This window comes from Gadus morhua, chromosome 13 (genome assembly GCF_902167405.1).
Source record: "Gadus morhua chromosome 13, gadMor3.0, whole genome shotgun sequence".
In the NCBI taxonomy this organism is placed as follows: Eukaryota; Metazoa; Chordata; class Actinopteri; order Gadiformes; family Gadidae; genus Gadus; species Gadus morhua.
Window position 1 is genome coordinate 22,967,467 of NC_044060.1, and position 24,958 is coordinate 22,992,424.

The 24,958-nt window shown below is 41.0% G+C and overlaps 2 protein-coding genes and 1 pseudogene across 2 annotated transcripts in view; all 3 read right to left on the reverse strand.

Moving 5' to 3' along the window:
- Positions 1 to 7,387: 7,387 nt before the first annotated feature.
- Positions 7,388 to 9,279, reverse strand: LOC115557865 (uncharacterized). Its single transcript, XM_030375999.1, has 3 exons — positions 9,150 to 9,279; positions 8,518 to 9,064; positions 7,388 to 8,381 (listed from the first exon to the last, which is right to left on the reverse strand). Exons 2-3 carry the CDS (start codon positions 9,022 to 9,024, stop codon positions 8,076 to 8,078), a joined length of 813 nt encoding a protein of 270 aa, XP_030231859.1. The 5' UTR covers positions 9,025 to 9,064; positions 9,150 to 9,279; the 3' UTR covers positions 7,388 to 8,075.
- LOC115557182 (THAP domain-containing protein 6-like) lies at positions 9,146 to 11,004 on the reverse strand (annotated as a pseudogene).
- A 9,610-nt stretch (positions 11,005 to 20,614) lies between these two features.
- Positions 20,615 to 24,958, reverse strand: part of cept1b (choline/ethanolamine phosphotransferase 1b) — a 32,456-nt gene continuing 28,112 nt past the window's right edge. Inside the window, exon 10 of the mRNA XM_030374949.1 lies at positions 20,615 to 21,471. Coding sequence (XP_030230809.1) covers positions 21,355 to 21,471 — 117 coding nt within the window. The 3' untranslated portion in view covers positions 20,615 to 21,354. The remainder of the gene's footprint in view (positions 21,472 to 24,958) is intronic.

The window sequence follows — 24,958 nt, forward strand, 5'->3', positions numbered from 1 at the left end:
CAGAAGGGTGGCTGGCGTCTCCCTCAGGGATAGGGTGAGAAGCTCAGCCATCCGTGAGGAACTCGGATTAGAGCCGCTGCTCCTTTACTTAGAAAGGAGTCAGCTGAGGTGGTTCGGGCATCTGGTAAGGATGCCCACTGGGCGCCTTCCTTGGGAGGTGTTTCAGGCACGTCCAGTGGGGAGGAGGCCTCGGGGAAGACCCAGGACTAGGTGGAGAGATTATATCTCAACACTGGCCTGGGAACGCCTCGGGATCCCCCCGTCAGAGCTGGTCAATGTGGCCCGGGAAAGGGAAGTCTGGGGCCCCCTGCTTGAGCTGCTCCCCCTGCTTGAGCTGCTCCCCCCGCGACCCGACCCCGGATAAGCGGATGACGATGAGGAGGATGAGGATGCATGGTTATTATTTCCTTTTGTTTCCTTTGGTGCCACTGTTAGTCCTCCTTGACCCCTGGGTTGCTTGTTTTCTTTTGTAAATAAATATTATTGTGTGATACCTGGTTTCGCGGTTTTGTGCCACTGCACCCTCACCCTACATCTGTTGCCTTATGTTGCGCCCTTCAAATGAGTCACCACCAGGGGGCGTAACATAAATGGGGGCTTGTCCGGGATCTTTGATCCATTTAAGCAACAGACTTATGAGTGTTGGTGTGCAGTGTGCACGTCAAATAGGCGGCTAGTTGTGTTAATTTAGTTAGGTTGGTTGTGTCATTTCTTTACCTCTGTAAATATGGCTGTTTTTGCTATTGAGGAGTTTCTTGGCGATCCTTCGGTTGAGCGTCTTGACCATTGAAGGAAAGAGGATCTGTTTGCCATTGCGGCACATTTTGGTGTGGGTTTTTCCAAAAGCATGGTGAAGGCTGAGCTGAAAGAAGCTGTTGTGCGTATGTTAGTGGACAAGAATGTGTTCATTACAGGTGACGGTGCATCTGTTGTTTCATCCTCTTCCCCTCATTCTTACCCAGGGAAAGACCAAGTTGAGGTTGAAGAGGTTATAGGGGGTGTGTCAGTTATAGTAGAGGCCTCCGAGATAGAGTTTAAGCCTCCTCGTACAGTGCCCAAATTTACTCCACTCTCCCCTGGTAGAAGTGAGGATGCTCGCCTTAGGCTACGTCTAGCACGGTTGCAGTTCGAGGCACACGAGAAGCCTGAAGGAGAGAGATGCTGAATACAGTCATCGGTTGGCTGTTCGGAGAATGGAGCTGGAAATGGAGGCTGAGATCTCCAACCGCCGGATGGTGAATGAGGTTAAAATAAAGCAACTAGAACTAGAGGCCGCTGCTAAAGCTGTGAGTCCTGTTCAACCTTCTCCCATGCCTGTGAGAGGTTTTGAGGTGAGCATGAATGTAGCTCAGTACCTCAGTTTCGTGAGGCGGAGGTAGACTCCTATTTCAGGGCTTTTGAGCGAGTTGCTACCTCTCTGGAATGGCCTACAGAGGTCTGGGCTATTTTGCTCCAATGTAAGTTGACTGGGAAAGGATATTGTATCCTCTCTCTCTCTAGAAGACAGCTTGTCTTATGAGGCTATCAAGACAGCAGTGCTTCGAGCCTACGAGCTAGTGCCAGAGGCCTATAGGCAGGCGCGTCGTTAGCAATTGAAAACATCCGGGGCTTTAGCCCGGGGGGGAGCACCGTCCTGACTCCTGCGTGCTACGGTATCTTAATTAATTAAATAAATAATTAATTAATTAATTAATTAATGTATTGATTAATTAATTAAGGGCACCCCCAACACATAGGTTGCCTATGCCGAGCGCCAGGGCAAAAATAAGACATTAGTATAGCCTGCGTGCACCTACCCGATGTCAAGAAGCCATCGCTGCTCCGACGGACCTTTCTCCCCCAGCCAGGCAACGGCAAGTAAGTAGTGGTCTGCTTTTATGTTTCATTTTTAAGTTATTACTTATTGTCAGTGTAGGTTTAATGTTACAGATAAAAACATGCTTTATATTTAGTCAGCATTTCAGAGTTCTAATGTTTTCCCGGAATATGCATTCCTAAACTGTTCACGTCAAGTTCTCTTTAAGATCGCATGAGATGATATGTGCTATCGCGCGACCTGTAACCAGGAAGTAAACACTCGCTTGCATGAAATGATATGCGCTATCGCGCGACGTGTAACCAGGATGTAGATTTAAATAATGAAAAAATAATCTTCCCAGACTGTTTCTGTTACTTGCTTATGCTGTATGCAAGTTGTTTAAGAAGCGTATCTCCATATAAATCTGAGCTGTACATGAATCTGTTAATGAAGTCTCATTTCAACTCCTTCCTCCACTTCACTATTCCATGGACATATTAAAGGATGGACCACAGACCGAAAATGGCCGCCGATTCATTCCTATGCAAACTGCTCAGTGGCGCAGGGCAACATGGGACTCTCTAAATCGACGCCACTTCGACCTGGGCGGGACTTTACGTCCTACGTCACTCGCTATGGGTGTGCATGTGTGCGCATAGCCGTTTGTCTCCGGGATCTGTGCACGAACTCCCTTGCACTACAGGATTACGAGCGTTAGTGTCGTACGCGATGGAGGGTGGGTGACATTCCTACAGTCTGTGATGATAGGCTATATTTCTACAAATGACATGACGAAACAACACGAACTAAGCTAACATTAGACTATAGCCATACCAGATAACGCCATACCAGCTAACCCTAACTATTTCTATTAAACTCTGAACCACTTTGCAACAGGCAACTGTGTGTTGGTGTGTCTTATTGCTTCCCACGTCTGCGTCTGCATCTTTCCCACTCCTGGCTAATAGTTTCAGCTTTTGTACTGTATATCAGAATTGATCACCCTGTACCACACTGCTGACTTGTTGATGTTTTGTGAGCACTCAGGCATTTCTCTAGGTATCTTAAGTTTCCTACTGGAGTCATCAAAACTTTGAACTTTGTTATTGTAAGAAATATTGTGTTGCAAAAACACTTTGTGTCTTACCCTTACCGTTCACCTAACCTTAACCCCAGTAACAGTTCTTCATCATTACTACAAGTTACGCAAAATGGCATACAAACATCCAGTCCGATATGAAAGAAAAAAGCTAGCTTCATTAAGGAATCGAACCCCTTAACCCATCGTCAATGAGTTGTTCTCTGACCATTAACCCATCAGGTCTTAGTTCAAGAGTTAACCACTTGACAATCTTCAAACTTCGGTTGCCTAGAAATTGTAAAGACAGTGATGTGTGTACATTGTGCGAGTATCCGTCACTCGCGATGTGTGTGCAGTCCAAAATGAAAGAAAAAACCTTGCATCACTAGGGAATCGAACCCCCAATCATCAGTCTTTAAACGTTGGTCGTTGGTAACTGTAAACAAAGAGATTGCATTTTGTTTAACTGCTAACTAACAAACGGGTTTATGCGTTCACTGAACAAAGATTATGGAAATAAAAGACCACTTTTCCATCAGAAAAATCATCAGAACCGTTATTACCAACCCATAGACACTAAAAGCCAAAACCTTTCTCACATGCACACCCATCGCGAGTGACGGCTACGCGCACACATGCACACCCATAGCGAGTGACGTAGGACGTAAAGTCCCGCCCAGGTCGAAGTGGCGTCGATTTAGAGAGTCCCCAGATACAGGAGCGATTTGCTTCCGCGTTATGGGACCAAGACACGTGACCTATTCCGTGACGTACCGGATGCAGAGATCTTCTTCTTCTTCTAGTTTAGTGGTGGATCATAGTTTTTCCCCATATACCGCCACCTACTTGACTACTACACAGGAGTTTGTGACAAGGACGTTGGCAAATGATACTTTAAAATTTAAAGTATGGGGATGGGGAACTGGCGGCCCACGGCCCGCATGCCCACTCAGCCTGCACATAATTAAAAAAAAAAATAATAATAATTATAATAATAATAATTGATCGAGTTACAGAAAACTCGTTCAAGAAAGATGAGAAGAATTCATAGAATTCAAAGGCAAACCCATGCGTCTAGTTTGCTTAGAAGCGATATCAGTCATTAAAGATATCCACTTAAGTCGCCACTACAACTACTACAACTGCTTGTTGGGTTTGAGTTCATTGAGTTGTTCCACTTAATGTTGGGCCACTGTTTTTCAGTTTTTTGACTTCATTGAATGATGATGTATGTGAGCCCTTTGCACTGATAAAAATACTGACCATTCATGTGGCTGTTTGAGCATGGAAAACATGAAATTAATGTATGTTGGTTCAATTAACATACCGTACATAGGTTATGATTCTGGACGATTTTTTAGGTAGTGGCCATCGCCAAAATGCACCAGAATACAGGAAATCATCTACCAAATTCAAAATTATGTAGCTTCTCTCAGCTCACGTATAGTTGAAGTGTGCAGTCATGTGGCCCTCTGATGGTTATGATAAAAAATGTGGCCCTCTTTATCATGAAAGTTGCCCATCCCTGGAGTAGCATCATCATCACTGCCAGCTGACATCAGACGCCTTGCTAGAGAAAAACAGTTCCAGCCATCACATTAGGTGAGTCTAGAAATGCAGCAAACATGAGGCTTAGTAACACAGCAGTTATAGACTTTTTTTGTCTTTTTTTTCATCTTTAGTTATGTGTTCATAATGGTATGGCCCTCTGAGGACTTTGGAAAAATTGAAATGGCCCTTGATGTGAAAAAGGTTCCCCACCCCTGCTTTAAATCATAAAAATAAATTCAAAGAAAAAACCAAACTAACGAAACAAAATAAAACAAACTAACAAAAGAAATGAATACATAAAAAAATATATATATATACTTAAGGTTAAATTCTTCTTAGAGGTTAGGTTAGTATCTTTTAGCTAATTTATCAGCAATTTCATTGCCATATATTCCATGATGGGCTGGAATCCAACAGAACTGAATAACTAAACCAAGGCTTATAATATTTAAAAGAAGATGCTTTACCTCTATCACCAAATCTTCACGTATTGAATTATCTGTTATAAAACTTAGTATCTACTACCCATCTAAGAGCGGTTATTATTGTGGCCATCTCGATTGAGTATACTGATAAAGTCACCCACTCTATATCCATATCCTTTTTCAAATTCTGGAATATATATGCCAATACCACATTGTCCTTTGGGATCTTTAGAACCATCTGTAAATATTTTCAGATATCCATAGAATTAAGTATTTAAATAACTTGAGCAGGCATTAGCAAAACTTTGCTTGGTGAGATGCTCGCTTTTTCGAAATGGAATAAGATGCAGCTGGGTAGGCGCTGAGAGGTGATGCATGAGGCATGAGAGGTGATGCATGAGGACCAATACCTTCAGCCTTCTCCACTCTGAATTGTAATTTCAACAGTTTTCAATACTGTAAGATATAATCCAGGTCCTTAATCTTTATTCGATGATGCTCTTCTCTGCGTATTTGATAAATCAGTAATTATAACCTTTTTGGTAATCATTTGCATTTATCACACTGTTCATTCATTTCACTGTTCTTCCTCTCATTCCTTTCCTTACTTCTTCTTTAGGCTACCTGTCTTTGTTTCCCCTTCCACTCTTCTGCCCCAGCCAAACAGCCAAAAAAAGTGTTTTGTTAAAATTTGGGGTGGGGGGTCTTGTAATAAAAGCTTTTTTTATTGTAACACTTGGTTCAAATCCTATTTCTTACACATGCAGCCATTTGGACACCATTCTATGATAGCTGATAACCAAGGTACACACTGTAATACTATAATCAAGAGGACATACAGGCAGTTCAAATAGAAGGAGATAGAACTTTATTGATCTGGAAACTTCATAAATATAAGATTGCTCCATATAATACCATAGTAACATAGTAAACGTATGTAGGCCTAAAAAATTCAGTTCAATGTTATTGCTTAAGAAACAGATTCCTTCCAACTAACTATTTACGAAAAATGCAATCAATAATTTATATAAAAGTAAATGTTTACATATCTTCCAGCAACGAAGTTGGAGTAGCCAAATAATGAATTGTAATACACCAACATTGTCAACTGTCATACATAGCTAACCATAACCCTGTCATACATAGCTAAACAAGCAAATGAAAATGAAATACCTACCAACGCAACTGAAATGTTAATATTAGACAATTAACAATATTATGAAAATTACGTAGGTCTCCCATAATCATTCAGGTAATCAATACGTCCGTGCCTGTTACAGCTATTTCAATGATATGTGTGTTATATATACGTGTTCAACGCCATTCATGTTAAGTAAAAGGACAAATCTCAGATTTTGGAAGTTAATGGAGTTAATGGAAGTTAATTCGGAATTTAATTTAATTCGGAAGTTAATGGAGCCGTGCACTTCAAAATAGGTCCATAGCAAGGAGCCGTTTGTTTCAGTACGACTCCTTTCAGCTGCCCACCCAACATCAACTGCTAATAAAACGCTTGAGGAGGCGTTTTGAAAAGAAAAAACTTTTTTTTTTTTAGAACAGGGTAGAAAGATAATTATGAGCCTTTGATTGATATCCAGACATTTTTTGCGGAGACACAATCCTGTTCCCCACTTGGAGTGGACGGCGATATCTACTTCTGGGCCACATGAAATGACGGACCCCCGTCCACTGCCAGCTTAAACAGCTGCAATACCAGGCTTGGCCTCTGAGCACTGGTGGATTGCGGAAGTAAGCGCCTATCCTGGTGGCCTGGTATGTTCATAGACATCTTATAGATAGACGGAGCATCGAATGCTACCGCCTACTGGCGCTGACGAGACGCGGGGCCGCCATCTTGGAGTTGTCATCCGCTCCACTCAGTGCAATCCGTTTGGCTGGAGCAATGAACTGTCAGCGCATTTAATTAATCATACCTCACTGAATACCACTGATTTTCATGCGTTTTTTTGTCATACGTGTAGCTATGATAAAGGCCACATGGTTTGGCGTGTTTTATTATTCATAGTTGGCTTAACACTAATAATATTCTGATATGCTTTAAGTGACCAGACATCCGAGATCAAAACTGGGAATTTTTTAAGTTGAAGAAACAATGACATATATATCCTGCATAAGCAATGTATTAATACATTAGATATGTATATATCTTAGGGACTTTATAGACTGAATCTCTGACTGTGGCTGCAGCAGCAGTTTATTCTGTCTTGACACTTTGTATTGATATTTTGTGTTTACTTTCATTCTTTCCTTAAATGATTATGTTTACAGTGATTGTTTTATATGTATGTCGCTTTAGAAAAAAGCGTCTGCCAAATATTTAAACATAAAACACATGAAAGTTTTTATATCAGCTAAAACCACCAATCTGTTTCACTGGATTCAGAATAAAACCAAATTCTTACCCAACAATGTTAGTATTTAAATATTGTTAATTGAATGACTTATTCATGGTTACAATTATACTGTTTTGTCTCATACTTTGCCTAAAATGAGAATGCATCATAATACAAATCTGCTGATGGAATGTTTATTTACAGTAAATAATATAGATAAATATACAGGAAAATGATCAGAACAGAACTAACATAAGGGAACAACGGAGCATCTTAGGAACACGATGCATAAGGGAACAACGGAGCATCTTAGGAACACGATGCATAAGGGAACAACGGAGCATCTTAGGAACACGATGCATAACAGAACAACGGAGCATCTTAGGAACACGATGCATAAGGAAATAAGAGTATCGGAGAACTCATGGCATGAACTTAACAAACACTATTTGAATTGACCTCTTAGACCGGTGAAGGGGGGTTACATCTTTGGTCACCAAAGTGAGCAAGTACTCCCTAGCTTTTGTGAAAAATGCTTTCCTCTCCGTCCAATTAAAAGCAACCAAGGGAGCTTTGTATCCTTTGGCACGAGGATTGCGTCCATTCATTGTAACAAACAGCCGGTCAATAATCTATAAAGACATAGCGGCATGTAAATCATAAAGGTATCAGGTACATATTTCTAAACTGTATGCTCAACATGCAAGTAAAAATGAAAGTATTAGTATTTGCTTGACTTCCTTCTTTCCATAGGTCTGATGGAATGTTTATTTACAGTAAATAAACTAAATATAAATATACAGGCAAATGAACAGAACAGAACTAGTGAAATTCAAAAATACAATAAAAAGCAGCCAGGGTTAGGGTTAAAACCCCTGAAAGAGGACTGTTTTACAGAGCTTCTTTCTCGTGCTTCCTTTCTGAAGTTCAAGAGAGGCGAGTTTGGCAATGTGGTGCAGCCTTATCTTATGAAACACCGACACAACCAATGAGAGCAAGTCCGAATGGTGGTTGTCGATGCCAAACTGCGTCTCCTCAATGTGTTCCCCAAGCAGAAATACATCCTCCGTTCCAATCTCCCCTCGGACGATGTGTAGCACTGTTGACACCTTAGGAGCTTCAGCTTGCATTGTTGAAGCTTGGCGGATCACCCTCTCTGCAGCTCTCAGCACCTTATAATAATAATAACAACAATAATACATTATATTTATATAGTGCTTTACACAGTGCTCAAAGACACTACAGAACAGAGAAAATAAGAAAAAAGCAACTTTAATATAAAAAAAAAACAAGATAATAAAATCAAACCTTCACTGTGCCTAGTGATGGAATCACTAGGCCGCCGTTGTTTTTCAGGGTCAGAAGGTGGAAGTTCTTGTCAAATGAAGATGGCACAGCATCTCTGACCAAGCTCCAACGGCACACAGCACAGGACAGCTTTCGTAGAATCTGCCTGACTACAAATCCTGCTATGTAGACCAGAGCATTTTCCACCAGTCCACCAAATGCATGTAGCTCCTCCAAAGCCTGACTAAGAAGGACCCCCTGTGGTTCTGGAGAGAGAGACCTGGTCAGAAAGTATGCAATGGGAGCCTTCCAATGTCCTTGTAGGCCAACAACCATGAACACAAGAGCCTCCGAAGCAACATCATTCTCATTGTTTCCATCACCCATGTCTACAAAACCAGACATTGACTCAGTATGTGGATTATATTGCACATGTTTTTTGATGGACATGGCATCCAACATGAGTGAAACACATCCATATTTAGTCGGGTCTCCCTGGCATCTTCTCTCCAGCATATCCAGCATCATCTTGTTCAGGCCAGGCTTGGCATCCACCGAACGCAGCCACCTGTAAAAATATTGAGAAGAAGCTATAACATGTTGACATCAGTATTTTCCAAAAATTCAAATCGGACAACATTAAGCCTACCTACCTTTGTAATGTTTATGGATGTGGGAGGGGAAAATGTCGAGTCTCTCTGAGGTATTTGTATGCCTTTGGACCATGAAGATGGAGCGTGAGTGCAAACTCTCTGCAGTTCTGCGTGTACTCATGGCCCTTCTTTGCCACAAAGTCCATCTTAAGATCTGAAATGTTATGAGCAAAGATTAATTAGTCCCCTTCAGATAATAACCAAGGAGTTTAATAAAGAGAGTAACAATAACATGTACATGAATTTCCAAGTGCTAATTTTGTCTTACCTGAGTAGAACGCAAGCTTCTCACTGAGCTCTTCATTAATGAGTTTTTTTTTCCCTCAAATCCCCCAAAAGAGCCTTGACTGTGGTCTTTGCCCTCTTTTCTCTGGACATGGTATTCTTCTTTTCTCGCTCCAATCTTGCCAAATGTTGATTGATTTTAGCCTTAACAGCGGTAGGAGAAGTAGGCAAGGCATATCCATGATCCTAGTAGAAAGAAGGACGAACATGGTTTGAGTAATGTTTCACTAGACATGGTCCTAATAGAAAGAAAGAAAAGGATGAACATGGTTTGAGTAATGTTTCACTTCACAAACATCACTTTGACACCACTAGTTTATGTCCCACATCCACATTCTTTCTTATAGTCATCAGCTTTCAAAGCCAGTTATTTGTGAGTGTTTAATGAGTGGCAGAAAAACGTGAGATTTGAATATGTCCAGGAACATTATGATATGATGTTTAAAGTAGAAATACTCACATCATTAGGCTGAGGTTGTGGGTGTGAGGTTGTCAATTCTGGGGAATCCTCAGAGGCCACGGACAGGCTTTCGTCAGCTCTTCTGGAGGTAGACGTAGCCCTGCCCTTTACCAACTGAAATTAAGAAACATTATGCATAATACAATATATAAAAGGATAAGTTTGCTTGACAATAGAATATTTACATTTGTGAATGCTAGCCTTATGATGATACACCTACTTTTTGGAGGTGAACCGGGAAGCTGAAGAGGGATGGAATAACACCATCAAGTAGTCTAACAATCTGACCCGTCCTGTCAAAGTCAGCCTGCTTAAAATGTTGACTGCAGACAACTGAATAATCACTTGCAGTGAATCCTTCTCTCCTCAAAGCCACTTCCCACTTCGTCCTCAGATCTTTATCTTTTGGAAACCTTCAAAAGTGTCAGATGTAATCTAGGTCAGTGCTTATGGAATATGATTTATCAAGTATCAGTTCATAGCCGGTGAACACATAGCCTAGTTCAACAGTAATCCCAAGATTACCCCATTCCAGGTGTCAGGTGTGGCAGGGCCTTTCTTGTTTATCACTACATTTTTCGGCTACACAAAAATGGGTTGGAAAGCTAGACTAGCTATACTGTGTATAGCCACTGTCCATCTGATTGCCTAGCTAGTTAACATATATTAGCCCCCTCTGGACTGTTTTTTTATAACTAACTTTTATCCCTATTGTCTTTTACAATCTTTATCTTCATCATTTATTTATTCAAGTATTTTTTCATTTCATTGACAAGCAATCATATTATGGTCATACTCTTGTTTATTAGCCTAGCTGGCTACGATTTCAGTAGTACTATCGAAAAAATGCTGGTAATATTCCTTTCACAAAATAAAACCAATAGTACGGTAATGTTAAATCTTACTTGTGAAAAGTAATCCCCCGATTCCTATTAAGGATGGTCCGCCGATTTGAGCATGAATATGCTGTACAACAGCCCGGCATCTTGTTTCTGCTGCTGTTGCCGTCTATGGTTGCTGCTCCCGGTTGACCACTCCAAGATGGCGGCCGTATTTCTCGCGTCCCAGCAGCCAATGCTCCGTCTATCTATAAGATGTCTATGGGTATGTTGCCCTGTGCCACTGAGCAGTTTGCATAGGAATGAATGGGCGGCCATTTTCGGTCTGTGGTCCATCCTTTAATATGTCCATGGGTAACATCAGAGAATGTCTAATATGAGGAGAACTGGCACTCGCGGGTTAGTTCCGGTTTTCTGGACTGGTTGCAGTAATAATCTTTGACCACGCGGGGCGCTCGTAGGCGATTCCAGAATGAATGGGAGCCAACAGGGTTTTATCCTCAGAATCCACTTTTCTCACGATGTAATTTTTTGTCAAGTAATTTGAAAGTTGCTATCAAAGGGTGGGGCTAAGATAATAAACTCAGCTGAATATTGCATTTTTTAAGGTCACGTATCTGTTCTAAAAAGGCGTTAAAAACATGCGATGACGTCACACACTGTAATACTGTCAGAGGTACTGCTTTACGGCAGTTTCTAAAGCACTTCCCTTTTCCGCAACGATAACACCAGCTGTTGGAGGTAAGGCTTTTTTTTAGTGAGTTTTAGTGAGCTAATGTAAAAAAAAGAAATGCGCGAATGTTTTACATATGTATGTTACTTACAGAGTGTTTTTTCTAATCCTCACTAGTGCCGATGATAAAGCTTTTTTTTTAGTAACGAATGAGCCATTTCGTTCTCCTAAAATAGAAACCTGGATTAGAATCATAATTTTAAGACTGCATCAATTTAGTTTACATCAGTAAGCAATCTGCTAGAGAGCAGTGTTCTGTTGTTCTCCTCATGCCTCTTCCTTTCTTGATCTCTACAGTCGGACCTTGATGCTGTGACAACGGACAAGTCTTCTTCCTCTGTCCTTTTCCCCTGCCTCTGTTCAGCATGTTCAGTGTTGTTAAATCATTTCTCTTTTTTTTTATTAGTTACTGTTCTTATTGTGTTCTTGTTAGTGTGATGTTTGAATAAACTTGCAATGTTGGTATAATGTTTGTATAATTACTGTTATACAACTGTTACTGTTTCAATGTGACCCAGACAATATTTCTCATTTAACAAACATGTAGCTTATAATGTGTTGCGTGGCAGAGCAATTATATTCAATGGCTTAAACAAACCCATCTGTAAAGATCAGTGAATGCATAGAAATCAATGACAAGTGGTGTAGATGGTTTTCCCTCTGTGCAAGGTCATTAGCCCAAGTCTAGTCTGGCTGAACGGAAGTGGACAGCGTCTATTGCCTAGCGTCGGATTTGGCCGCGACTCCTCCCCTTCCGGTTGCTGGCGTTCCCGTATTGTGCTCCCCCTCAAACTCGGAAACTAGGCAGTATGGCGAGTTTTGAAGAGGACTTTGACGGCGCTGTAAAGTTGGCATGTTTGGCTCTTTCCGTCGAAAATTGCAAAGAACTGCAAAAGATTTGCTTACAGCATTTGCTGAGGAAGAAAGATGTTCTATTTTGCATGGACACCGCTGCCGCTTCCCGGGCTTAGCCCCGCCCTAGACGATTGTGATTGGTTTAAAGAAATAAAAACAGGCCGGCCCAGTTTCCCCACGGATAGACGGCTCGAGGTAGCGTGGCTCCAGACCATTCTACTTGCTGTAGTTTGGTCTGGCTTTGCGAGACTAGCCCAAGTCCTACAAAAAAATAACGACTGTAATAGCAGATGTTGAAGTTGTTAAATCGTTAACTAACCATGTGTATGGAACAATCGGTTAAGGTAAGTTAAGTGCTTGAGTCTCGACACTTTAGAGAATGTCTAGCGCGCAACTTGAATAAGCCATGTGCGATATTACTCGGGCTCCAGCGCAACTTTCCTTACCAGGTGAAGCCTCAGGTAGCCTAGGACCATTCATACAGGAGCAAGCAAGAACGTTACCTTTTTCTGTCCTTGGGAAACGAAAAGACGGACAATCCGTTTCCACTGTAAGTGCAGTTTATCATTGCACATTTACGAGGCATTTTTTTTAAACTATCTTTATTTTCGAAAAATAGACAATGACAGATTAAATGATATTGAGCGGGATATTGACTGTATTATTTAAGGCGGTCATACCGTACCTACCATGTATATAACGCATTGAACACAAGAAATGGAAGAAATTCCATTTATGCCCATGTACTTTCACCATACATACTATCTAAAAAATAAAAGGGCCTGCAGGAAAATATAAATACAGTAGGCCTACGCAAAAATTGAGTTAACACGTTTCTGATTGCTCTTCAGCTTCAAATGCCGTCAAGAGGGGTCTCTGGTCGTAATCAGTCGCAAGTCCGCCCCTGACCAATCAGCATTCATTAGCAGAATGCTAGCGTGTATGGCCTACAACGGCCCAAACTGTAAGAAATCGAAAGGACATAAGTACTCACTCATTTGACTTTTGAACCATAATCTATATTGAACTTGCGGAATCTACAATAAAATTTGCGATACTTCAACGACAAGCAGGTGAAAGAGGCATAATTAGCCGTTTAGCCCCATAGACTCCCATTCAATCTGGACTCGCCCGCGATCACCCCCAGTAGGTGTCTCATGGAACTACAACCTAAATCGGTACAATGGGGGCGTATAGGGAGTGCCCAGGCTCTTCGTAGACGGGCTCAACATAAAGGAGCGATTTGCTTCCGCGTTATGGGGCCAAGACACGTGACCTATTCCGTGACGTACCGGATGCAGAGATCTTCTTCTTCTTCTAGTTTAGTGGGGGATCATAGTTTTTCCCCATATACCGCCACCTACTGGACTACTACACAGGAGTGTGTAACAAGGACGTTGGCAAATTATACTTTAAATCATAAAAATAAATTCAAAGAAAAAACCAAACTAACGAAACAAAATAAACAAAATAAAACTAACTAACAAAAGAAATGAATAAATAAAAAAAAATATATATATATATATATATATACATAAGGTTAAATTCTTCTAATTAGGTTAGTATCTTTTAGCTGATTTATCAGCAATTTCATTGCCATATATTCCATGGTGGGCTGGAATCCAACAGAACTGAATAACTAAACCAAGGCTTATAATATTTAAAAGAAGATGCTTTACCTCTATCACCAAATCTTCACGTATTGAATTATCTGTTATAAAACTTAGTATCTACAACCCATCTAAGAGCGGTTATTATTGTGGCCATCTCGATTGAGTATACTGATAAAGTCACCCATATCTATATCTAGCTTTTTTTATTGTAACACTTGGTTCAAATCCTATTTCTTACACATGCAGCCATTTGGACACCATTCTATGATAGCTGATAACCAAGGTACACACTGTAATACTATAATCAAGAGGACATACAGGCAGTTCAAATAAAAAGAGATAGAACTTTATTGATCTGGAAACTTCATAAATATGTAAGATTGCTCCATATAATACCATAGTAACATAGTAAACGTATGTAGGCCTAAAAAATTCAGTTCAATGTTATTGCTTAAGAAACAGATTCCTTCCAACTAACTATTTACGAAAAATGCAATCAATAGTTTATATAAAAGTAAATGTTTACATATCTACCAGCAACGAAGTTGGAGTAGCCTACCCAAATAATGAATTGTAATAGCCTACACCAACATTGTCAACTGTCATACATAGCTAACCATAACCCTGTCATACATAGCTAAACAAGAAAATTAATACCTACTAACGCAACTGAAATGTTAATATTAGACGATTAACAATATTTTAAAAATTACGTAGGTCTCCCATAATCATTCAGGTAATCAATACGTCCGTGCCTGTTACAGCTATTTCAATGATATGTGTGTTATATATCCGTGTTCAACGCCATTCATGTTAGGTAAAAGGACAAATCTCAGACTTTGGAAGTTAATGGAGTTAATGGAAGTTAATTCGGAATTTAATTTAATTCGGAAGTTAATGGAGCACTTCAAAATAGGTCCATAGCAAGGAGCCATTTGTTTCAGTACGACTCCTTTCAGCTGCCCACGCAACATAAACTGCTAATAAAACGCTTGAGGAGGCGTTTTGAAAAGAAAAAACTTAAATTTTTTTAGAACAGGGTAGAAATATAATTATGAGCCTTTGATTGATATCCAGACATTTTTTGCGGAGACACAATCCTGTTCCCCACTTGTATTGGAGTGGACGGCGATATCTACTTCTGGGTCACATGAAATGACGGACCCCCGTCCACTGCCAGCTTAAACAGCTGCAATACCAGGCTTGGCCTCTGAGCACTGGTGGATTGCGGAAGTAAGCGCCTGTCCTGGGGGCCTGGGATCGAAGCATGGGCTGTGTTCCAATATCCGTACTTCCATGAGTACACTTAAAGGAAGTACACTATCTGCACTATCCGTACTCACTTGAGTACGCTAATTTTTCAGATGTGAGTGCTGTTACAAATCGAGTACTCTGTGGTGCACTTACCGGAAATGACGATCACGACTGCCGCCGCGGCTCCTCCCCCGCAATAAACATCCCGCTTTGAACGGTGAACTCTTTACGCCTAGCAGCTATAAAAAGCTATAAAAACTACAAAATGACTCTATTAATGCAGGCTATGTGGAAAATGCGCCGACTTTGGCTCAGCCTGGCCCCGCCTCTTCCGCTACGTAGCTAAGATGGCTGCCGTTGAGTACGGAGAGTGTCCTTCGATTCGATCCACACTTCACGATTATCCCATTTTGAGTACGGCATCCGGGTCCTTGAAGTATACTTATTTTCGCCGGATCTGAATTGGAACGTACTGTGTACTCAAATTTTGAGTACGTGTGATGCCCACTAATGTGTGCCCACATTTGTGTATATTACGTTTTTATATACTACACCATTTTATATTATTAAGACACACTATTTCCTACTAAATTGATCTTATTTTGTATGAGCAATATCTTTTATAGTTTTACATTTTCACAATGCAATTGCACTATCCTGCCAGTAGGAGGCACAGTAATATTGTGGTTTGCCTGAATCCCCGTGAGATCCTCATAACTAATGAGGATCTGAAAAGACAAGTCACGTCTCCCGTGTCAGCATTCTTTTCTCTTTGTTTCAGGTGGGTTATGTGTTTAAAATGTAAAACAAGTTGATGTTAGTGATTGGATAATGTGTGGTGAAATGTTTTAGTAAAGTATGAGTGTTAAAATGAGTACATGTGTAGCTAGTAAGGTCCGTCGCTCGCCGAGAGATTTGTAATGACGGCGCCGTTGGAAGTTTTACCGTTGGGCTAGTAGCTTTAAGCTACTAGCTAGTAAGGTCCGACGCTCGCCGAGAGACTTGTAATGACGGCGCCGTTGGAAGTTTTACCGTTAGGCTAGTAGCTTTAAGCTAATACGGATCACGCTCGTCTCTACCTTTTTGTTTTATTGGAATAACACCACACGTGGCACACTTCTTTGCGTTTTGTAAAGTATTAAAATGTTTATTGATTGTTGTAAAGCACCTTAAAGATACCGTTAAGAAAAGTTATTTGAAGTTCAGTAATAAGAAAATGTTTGATATAGCCTACAAGGTAGGTACTATTAAAAATACTAGTTCCGTAAAACCTAATGGGTTTTAAGAGCATTAAAGATGCACCTTGTACAAACTGTTTGTAGTATCAGAGAGATGAAAGATCAACACTGAGAGAAAAGGTGTGTTTTGAATTGAAGAGTATTTTTTGTGTATTTTGGTTTGTTTTAAGAACATGGAAAATATGTCTAATTAGACAACATATGGAGTAATATGATGCTGAGTTTAAAATGCATGGACAATGTGAAGATAAACGGTAACCTTCAGTAAATTGAGAAGTTAAATGAATAAATATAACTAATGAGGATCTGAAAAGACAAGTCACGTCTCCCGTGTCAGCATTCTTTTCTCTTTGTTTCAGTTATCTATAATCTGTCCACGGCGATCCCACCTGGGACCCGTTACATACGCAGTACGGACAGTACGGGTATTGGAACACGGCCCCGGACATAAGGATCGAAGGACCCTCCCCGTACTCAACGGCAGCCATCTTAGCTACGTAGCGGAAGAGGCGGGGCCAGGCTGAGCCAAAGTCGGCGCATTTTCCACATAGCCTGCATTAATAGTCATTTTGTAGTTTTTATAGCTTTTTATAGCTGCTAGGCGTAAAGAGTTCACCGTTCAAAGCGGGATGTTTATTGCGGGTGAGGAGCCACGGCGGCAGTCTTGATCGTCATTTCCGGTAAGTGCACCACAGAGTACTCGATTTGGAACAGCACTCACATCTGAAAAATTAGCGTACTCAAGTGAGTACGGATAGTGCAGATAGTGTACTTCCTTTAAGTATACTCATGGAAGTACGGGTATTGGAACACGGCACATGGTAGTCTTAAGAGAATCCTCCCCTCTTACACTTCCTGTTCTAAATGACGCAAATCATCATTGCGTCAATTAAAACTGGAAGTGTACGAGAGAGGTCGATACGGATCTCTCCGGTCTCAGGGGAAAATAAGGGAATGATGAACGACCATTCAAAAACATGAGTGGGTTTAAAGTTTAAATAAAGTGACAGCTGAATGAAAAGCGCAAAGCATTGCTTATAATGAATTGAACTGAAGAATCTGAAAGGTCAAATGTATTGCCCTGCACTGCTGGTGCGTGTGTGCGTGCGTGCGTGCGACGTATCGACACTTGACGTATCGACACAAGCCAACGGACCCGGAAGGGTTGTTTATAAACGGGGCTCAATCATGGACATAAAAAGAAGGCTCAATCCGTTTAGGTTTTGATTTCATTGAACGCAGCCCGTTCTTTCGCACAAACAAAGCCATTGGAACACTTCTAAAAGCACTGATGAATGCATGTAACCCAGTTCCAGTTAGGGACTCTTATTCTGAAGGAGGAGAACGGAAGTGTCTGCGTGTGGGTCGCTGTTTTGACTCTGTGTTGGGAGCGCTGGAAATAAAGTGGATTGCCCCGTTCAGTGAATGGAGTTAACCGATTCTTCTTTTATATATAACCAACAATATATAGGCAACAATAATTTGTACATTAGATTATTATTCATAGATTAGAAAACGAAAGGAGATTGTTAATACTTGGGAATAACATGTGCCGTGTTCCAATATCCATACTATCCGTACTTACTAGCCTAAGTTTGGTGTTGTGATTCAGATCGGGCGAAAATAAGTGTACTGAAAGGACCCGGATGGTGTACTCAAAACGGTCAAATCGTGTGTGGCGATGTACACTTTTCGTACTCAACGGCAGCCATCTTAGCTACGTTGCAGAAGAGGCTGAGCCATAGTCGTCGAGTCATTTTGTAGTTTTTATAGCTTTTTATAGCTGCTAGACGTAAAGAGCTCACCGTTCAAAGCGGGATGTTTATTGCGGAGGAGGAGCCGCGGCGGCAGTCGTGATCGTAATTTCCGGTTAGTGCACCACGGAGTATTCGATTTGGAACAACCCTGCCATCTGAAAATGAGCGCACTTAGTAAGTGCGGATAGTGTACTTTGTTTAAGTGTACTCATGGAAGTATGGATATCGGAACACACGGCAATCATGGACATAATAAAGGATGGACCACGGACTGGAAAATGGCCGCCCATTCATTCCTATGCAAACCTGCTCAGTGGCGCATGGCTACATACAGGAGCGATTTGCTTCCGCGTTATGTGGCCAAGACACGTGACCTATTCCGTGACGTACCGGATGCAGAGATCTTCTTCTTCTTCTAGTTTAGTGGCGGATCATAGTTTTTCCCCATATACCGCGACCTACTGGACTACTACACAGGAGTTTGTGACAAGGACGTTGACAAGGACAAGGACGTTGGCAAATCATACTTTAAATCATACAAATAAATTCAAAGAAAAAACCAAACTAACGAAACAAAATAAACAAAATAAAACAAACTAACAAAAGAAATGAATAAATAAAAATAAGAAATATATATACTTAAGGTTAAATTCTTCTAATTAGGTTAGTATCTTTTAGCTAATTTATCAGCAATTTCATTGCCATATATTCCATGGTGGGCTGGAATCCAACAGAACTGAATAACTAAACCAAGGCTTATAATATTTAAAAGAAGATGCTTTACCTCTATCACCAAATCTTCACGTATTGAATTATTTGTTATAAAACTTAGTATCTACAACCCATCTAAGAGCGGTTATTATTGTGGCCATCTCGAATGAGTATACTGATAAAGTCACCCACTCTATATCCATATCCTTTTTCAAATTCTGGAATATATATTCCAATACCACATTGTCACATTGAGTTAATGGAAGTTAATTCGGAATTTAATTTAATTCGGAAGTTAATGGAGCCGTGCACTTCAAAATAGATCCATAGCAAGGAGCCGTTTGTTTCAGTACGGCTCCTTTCAGCTGCCCACCCAACATCAACTGCTAATAGAACGCTTGAGGAGGCGTTTTGAAAAGAAAAAACTTACATTTTTTTAGAACAGGGTAGAAAGATAATTATGAGCCTTTGATTGATATCCAGACATTTTTTGCGGAGACACAATCCTGTTCCCCACTTGTATTGGAGTGGACGGCGATATCTACTTCTGGGCCACATGAAATGACGGACCCCCGTCCACTCCCAGCTAAAACAGCTGCAATACCAGGCTTGGCCTCTGAGCACGGGTGGATTGCGGAAGTATATGCCTATCCTGGGGGCCTGACGGCAATGGGAATGAATGAAACGCGCATGCGCATTTAAAAGACAGCGTTTACAGGAAGTGCGTCATTATTGCGCATCTAGGACCCCGAGTCGATCTGGCAGCCGAGTCAATCCGACACCCACACCGTTATGAAACTAAAACTCGGATTCTGAATAAGGTTTAAATTATATCGAAATTCCGTTTGGATATTATTGAAGACACTAGTGTGAAGATTTGTTAAATGTTTTGAACAAAGGTTGAAAAATGATTGAGTTACGTCTTAAACATTTGAAGTACCAGAGACCATTGACGCCAATGTCAAAAAAATATAGTATTTTGAAAGTAGAATATCGTAAGTAAAAAATATTTCAAAAATCTGAAAAGAAGCGCGCGATTCCAAGCTATTCTAAACATTTTTAAAATTTGAATGTAGTCTAGGTGAAAATTTGAGGAAGGAGATAGGTCTCAAAGTTTGTTGAGAATAATAAAGAAAGAATAAAACTTATGAAGAACAATAGTTGAGCGCTGCATGCAGCACTCACCTAATGAGCAATGGTTTCTATAATGACGTGTTGATTATAACTTCAATTTAAACAACACCTTCATATATCTAAATGCCACATTGCTTGATGAAGATCTGTGCTATCTGGGAGCATGTCTCTTATATGAAGGAAATACATTTTAAATCACATCGATCATGTCCTTAATCTGTTGTGGAGTAAGCCTCGCGATGAGGGTTTACGTGAGGAAGACTACTTGAGCCAAAGAAAACCTAATAAAGTAGCTAATATTCATTTTCAAAACACAGCGATTTTATAATGAAAAGTAAATCAAAGATGTTGATACAACACTTGGTGAAGTCCCCTATGGGTTTGGAGGTGATACCCAAGAACTCTGAGCTGAAACAGATAAGCCAAGGGGCATGTTATTGTTAGTAGGTAGAACTTTGATATCATTAGCATTAGCTCTGATAGATTCTGACTGACTTTGTTTCGTGAGTCACTTGTTTTGTGTAACCAGTCAGGACCCTTTGTGGCCTCATATGCACCTCTCAGTTGGGAACCAGAGACACATGTATGTATTGGCATTAAATACTCAAAGGTAAATTTTATTAGCAAGTACAGATAAATTAAAAAAATCAAGTCAGCACAGTTTTTGAGGGAATGAACATTTACACACATACAGCGAGTCAGCTCAACTGATCTGGTTACTATTTATAACAACATTTTAGAAATGTTATCAATACCTGCTATAAGACATCATATCTTATGAGCAAATGAAAGCATGACAGTCAATAAATTGTTTTAGTTGGGGTGCAAGAATATAAAACAAGAGGTATAAAAGCAAACATTTCCACAATGTTGTAAAACAAGTTCAAACTTCGAAACTGGGTGCAAGGCATTTCTGACTGCAAAAAACAAAAATATTTTACCCCTAACAATTTGACTTGCAGTGTATTCAAGAGAATATACAAAAATGTCCCAAAGCAGTATGTTTAAACCTAAAGGTAGAACATCTATTAAGTGACAGTATTTATATAAAGGATAACTAAACAATTTGTGAACTTCACAATCAAACACATTTAATAGTTTGCGTTTATTTGTCTTTCAATACTGTGTAGTTATCCAACTTTTAAGTATATCCATCATTGGAGAAATGGACATTTTTACTTACAGACCTTATGAACGAAAAGGATCTCAATTCTAAATTAACAGTATTTGCAAGATCATAGTCACTTGTAAAATGCCTATATTTGTTATATAAATTTTGTATCTATATAATGTTTAATATCTTGTTTGCAGCAGGGAGCACTGTCCTTAATGAAGCCCAGATGGAGGAGAAGGCTTGATTTTGAAGACAAAGATGCGCAGATGGGATGCAATCTGGTTGCAAACGCTGACACAGTAACGCAGCAAGTCAAAGAATGAAATGATCTGTTTAGAGAAAGGGGTGGGGTAGTTAAAAATCATACATTTCCAATAGCACAGCAGAACTAAGGAAACATTAACAAAATCAGTGATCAACATGGATCACTGGTCAGAACGCCCAGAACCAACACCCTGAACCTCGTGACCTACCCAGAGCCTCAGCCAATGGCCTGAACCCCAGTGACCTCCCCAAGGCCAACTCCCTGATCCTCGATGACCTCATGACCTACCAAGAGCCTCAGCCAATGGCCTGAACCTCATGACCTACCCAGAGCTAACGGCTGGAACCTCATGACCTACCCAGAGCCAACGCCCTGAACCTCATGACCTACCCAGAGCTAACGGCTGGAACCTCATGACCTACCCAGAGAAGGGCTGAAACCCTCAACACCTACCGAGGGCCCCCCTCTCTGCCTAATGCAAGCAATGATCTTTTGCTTGTTTAGTGTATCATACAATACAATACAATACAAAAGCCTGAGAAGATCTCTGAGCTTATGTTTCAGAATAGCGAAACATGTGCTATATATGGTGAAGCCTGACGTATCAAAAAGGAACTCTGTAGCCAATCAGATGCCTCCCTCAATATCAGCCAATCACATGACTGCAGTCCCGACCTCCGAAGAATAAGTCTAGCCTCCGAGCCTCCTGGTTCCCTCGGTCAAATGTCTATGGGAAATAACATGGGTTTTTTGTATGATTGAACATAACAATTTCTAGGTGGCGAAGAAGTAAAAGCTGCGTCACGTTTCGAACTACACACTTTTTCCATCTAGTTTCGACTGGGTTTTCGGATTGTCTGTGCCGTTAAAGTAGTAAACGGCACCGACAATCTAAAAACCCAGTCACTGCAGTCATGTGATTGGCTGACAAATACGGAGGCATCTGATTGGCTACAGAGAGTTCCTTGTTGAAAAAAAATGCATTTGTGAATCCAGCCACGTCAGGAGAGTCTCAAAAGTCCACAAATAAATACAGACCAGTTCACACACAGATGCAAACAAGTTCACGAATGAAAAGCGTCTTGTTAATTGAAATTTAACAGTTTGTATATAAATACAACATCCAATTAATTTAATGAAAATTGCAAATATTTTATTAATTCATATATTTATGGATTTATATTACTTTTATTTAAAACAAGACACATTCGTGTGTGGATCAGAAATGTGTTTGTGAAACTTATTTTTGTCTATGGATTTATTTTACACTTATACATACCGATATCCATTTGTGTGTGCATTGAAATGTATTTGTGAGAAGAGAGTAATTCATATATAAATCACAAAATACATTTGTGAATCCTTCTCTGTGCATTCATTATTAATGAGACTGTTCTGACCCCATACTAACCAATATCATCCCACTAAAGACACAAATGGGCGCTCTCGTGAGGTGGGGGTTCCCGTTTACGCAGACTGGAACACCCCCTTCTTATTCTTTGTTGCCTTTCTCGCTGAACTGTATTAAAATGTCAAAGTGTACTGCTCCGAAACCACGTAAATAGTGTTGTAAATAAACTTCCAAAGCTTTCCAAATCCTATTTTGGAAAAAAAATTCACATGGTGTTTCTTTTTACAATTTATTTGTTACCAGCATTCAGCAGTGAAATAGCCTGCAAAAGACGTTGACGTCGCTTAGCAACCGAAGACGCTGGGGTTGACAAGTTACCGGACTACTACCCATGCAAGTGAACGGAGCGTTCCACGGCATTGAGAAGACCCGTGTAATAAACGCCTATAATATTTCTGTTTATGGCATAGCTTTCTCCTCAGATCAGGCCAATAAAGCAATGAGAAAAACACAAAACACTCGATCAAAGGCCCGGCCCGACCCGGCTCAAGGGTAGTGGTGGGAAATATCGGCGGGCCGGGTCGGGTCAATCAAAACCCTCATTGTTTAACATGAATTGGCTAAACAAATGACCACTGTAGCATATTTAAACACAATTCAAATTGTGCAGAGAATTATTTCCATTGGTCATTCTCACCAGGGACATTTAGGATTTTCGGTCCTCCTCATTTTTTTCCGGTCAATGGAAACTCTGCTATAAACCGGCCTAACTTTCACCTCAAATTCTAAATGTCACGTGACATTTAGAATTTTCGGTCCTCCTCATTTTTTTCCGGACAATGGGAACTCTGCTATAAACCGGCCTAACTTTCAACTTTAACACCGAACCCCTTCTTCTTCGCACGGCTGTTAACATCCGGAACATTCGCTAGTTCGATTTTCTCAAACAGAAGTTTCAAAATAAGATCTAGTAGTTAGTACGGGTAGCATAGAACCAACGCTAGCAAAGTCGGGGCTCCATGACTGCTAAATCTAATGAGAGGTAAAATTGCCATTAAGGAAGGAAAGCATAGTATGCCTTGCGACTGTGCTTCGCAGTATGCCTAGCGAAACCCAGTATGCCTTTCGAAACACCTCGTGATTGGTTGATGAAATGCTACCAGGAACGCCTAAAGGGCGTCCTTGTGTCATGACGGAAACGCCCAAGCCTGCAGCTGGACCCTTCTCATACTAACGGGCCCGCCCCACAGGAAATGCAGCCCGCATAGAGCTCGTAATGCCGCGTTTCCACTGCAGGGTGCGGAACGGATCGGATCGCAAAGGTGCGGTGGGGAGGGGGCGGTATAGCCCAGCTCAGTTCCGAGGTCGCGTTTCCACTGCCGACAGTACCCTTTGTGGTAGGCCGGATGTCGATCGCCGCGGCAGCTACGTAAACATCGTAAACATCTTCCTCCCCAAGAATGCAGACGAACGTCTCCACCTCCTTGTTTGCCCGAGCAAGCGTTTTACGCAACATGTTAATTGTAAAGAATAATACCTCGAGGCTACTGTTTGTTTGTTTTTATCCCCGCGTCACCCGGAAGTGATGATTCTGTCGACCAATCAACGGAGGGGGTGTGTAGCTAGAATTTCCCGGGACCCTTTCAGGCGTCTCGTCTCGTTTTCAGTACCCCAACGGAGGAGTCCTGAAAACGAGGCCAAAACGGGTACGGCTAAGTCCGGGTCACGCCCACTTTTGGCGGTGGAAACGCGACCCGATCCGCACCTTTGCGATCCGATCCGCACCCTGCAGTGGAAACGCGCCATAAGTCGCCATTGCTCATGGGACCTATGAGACCGAAAAAAATGAATGGGAGTCAATGGAGAGAAAGTAATTATTTTCTGATCCCAGTCTTTATATGCCCCGGATTACACATGTTGTTTGTGGATTTAAATGATAATTTTTCATGCAAAGAAACCTATAATTTAGAGGGTAGGAGTTTGATAAGGTTAGTTTTTGTGTGGGGCGCTTTGTGGACTACAAATCCCGCTGCTCTCGACGCATATGATATACGTCACTACCACTCGCAAACAGATCCCGCAGTCGGAACATGGCTGTGTCTTTGGTGCACTTTACCACCTCCTTTCAAGGAGAGCACCTTCCTTGACTCCCATTCATTTTATTCGGTCACATAGGTCCCATGAGCAATGGCGACTTACG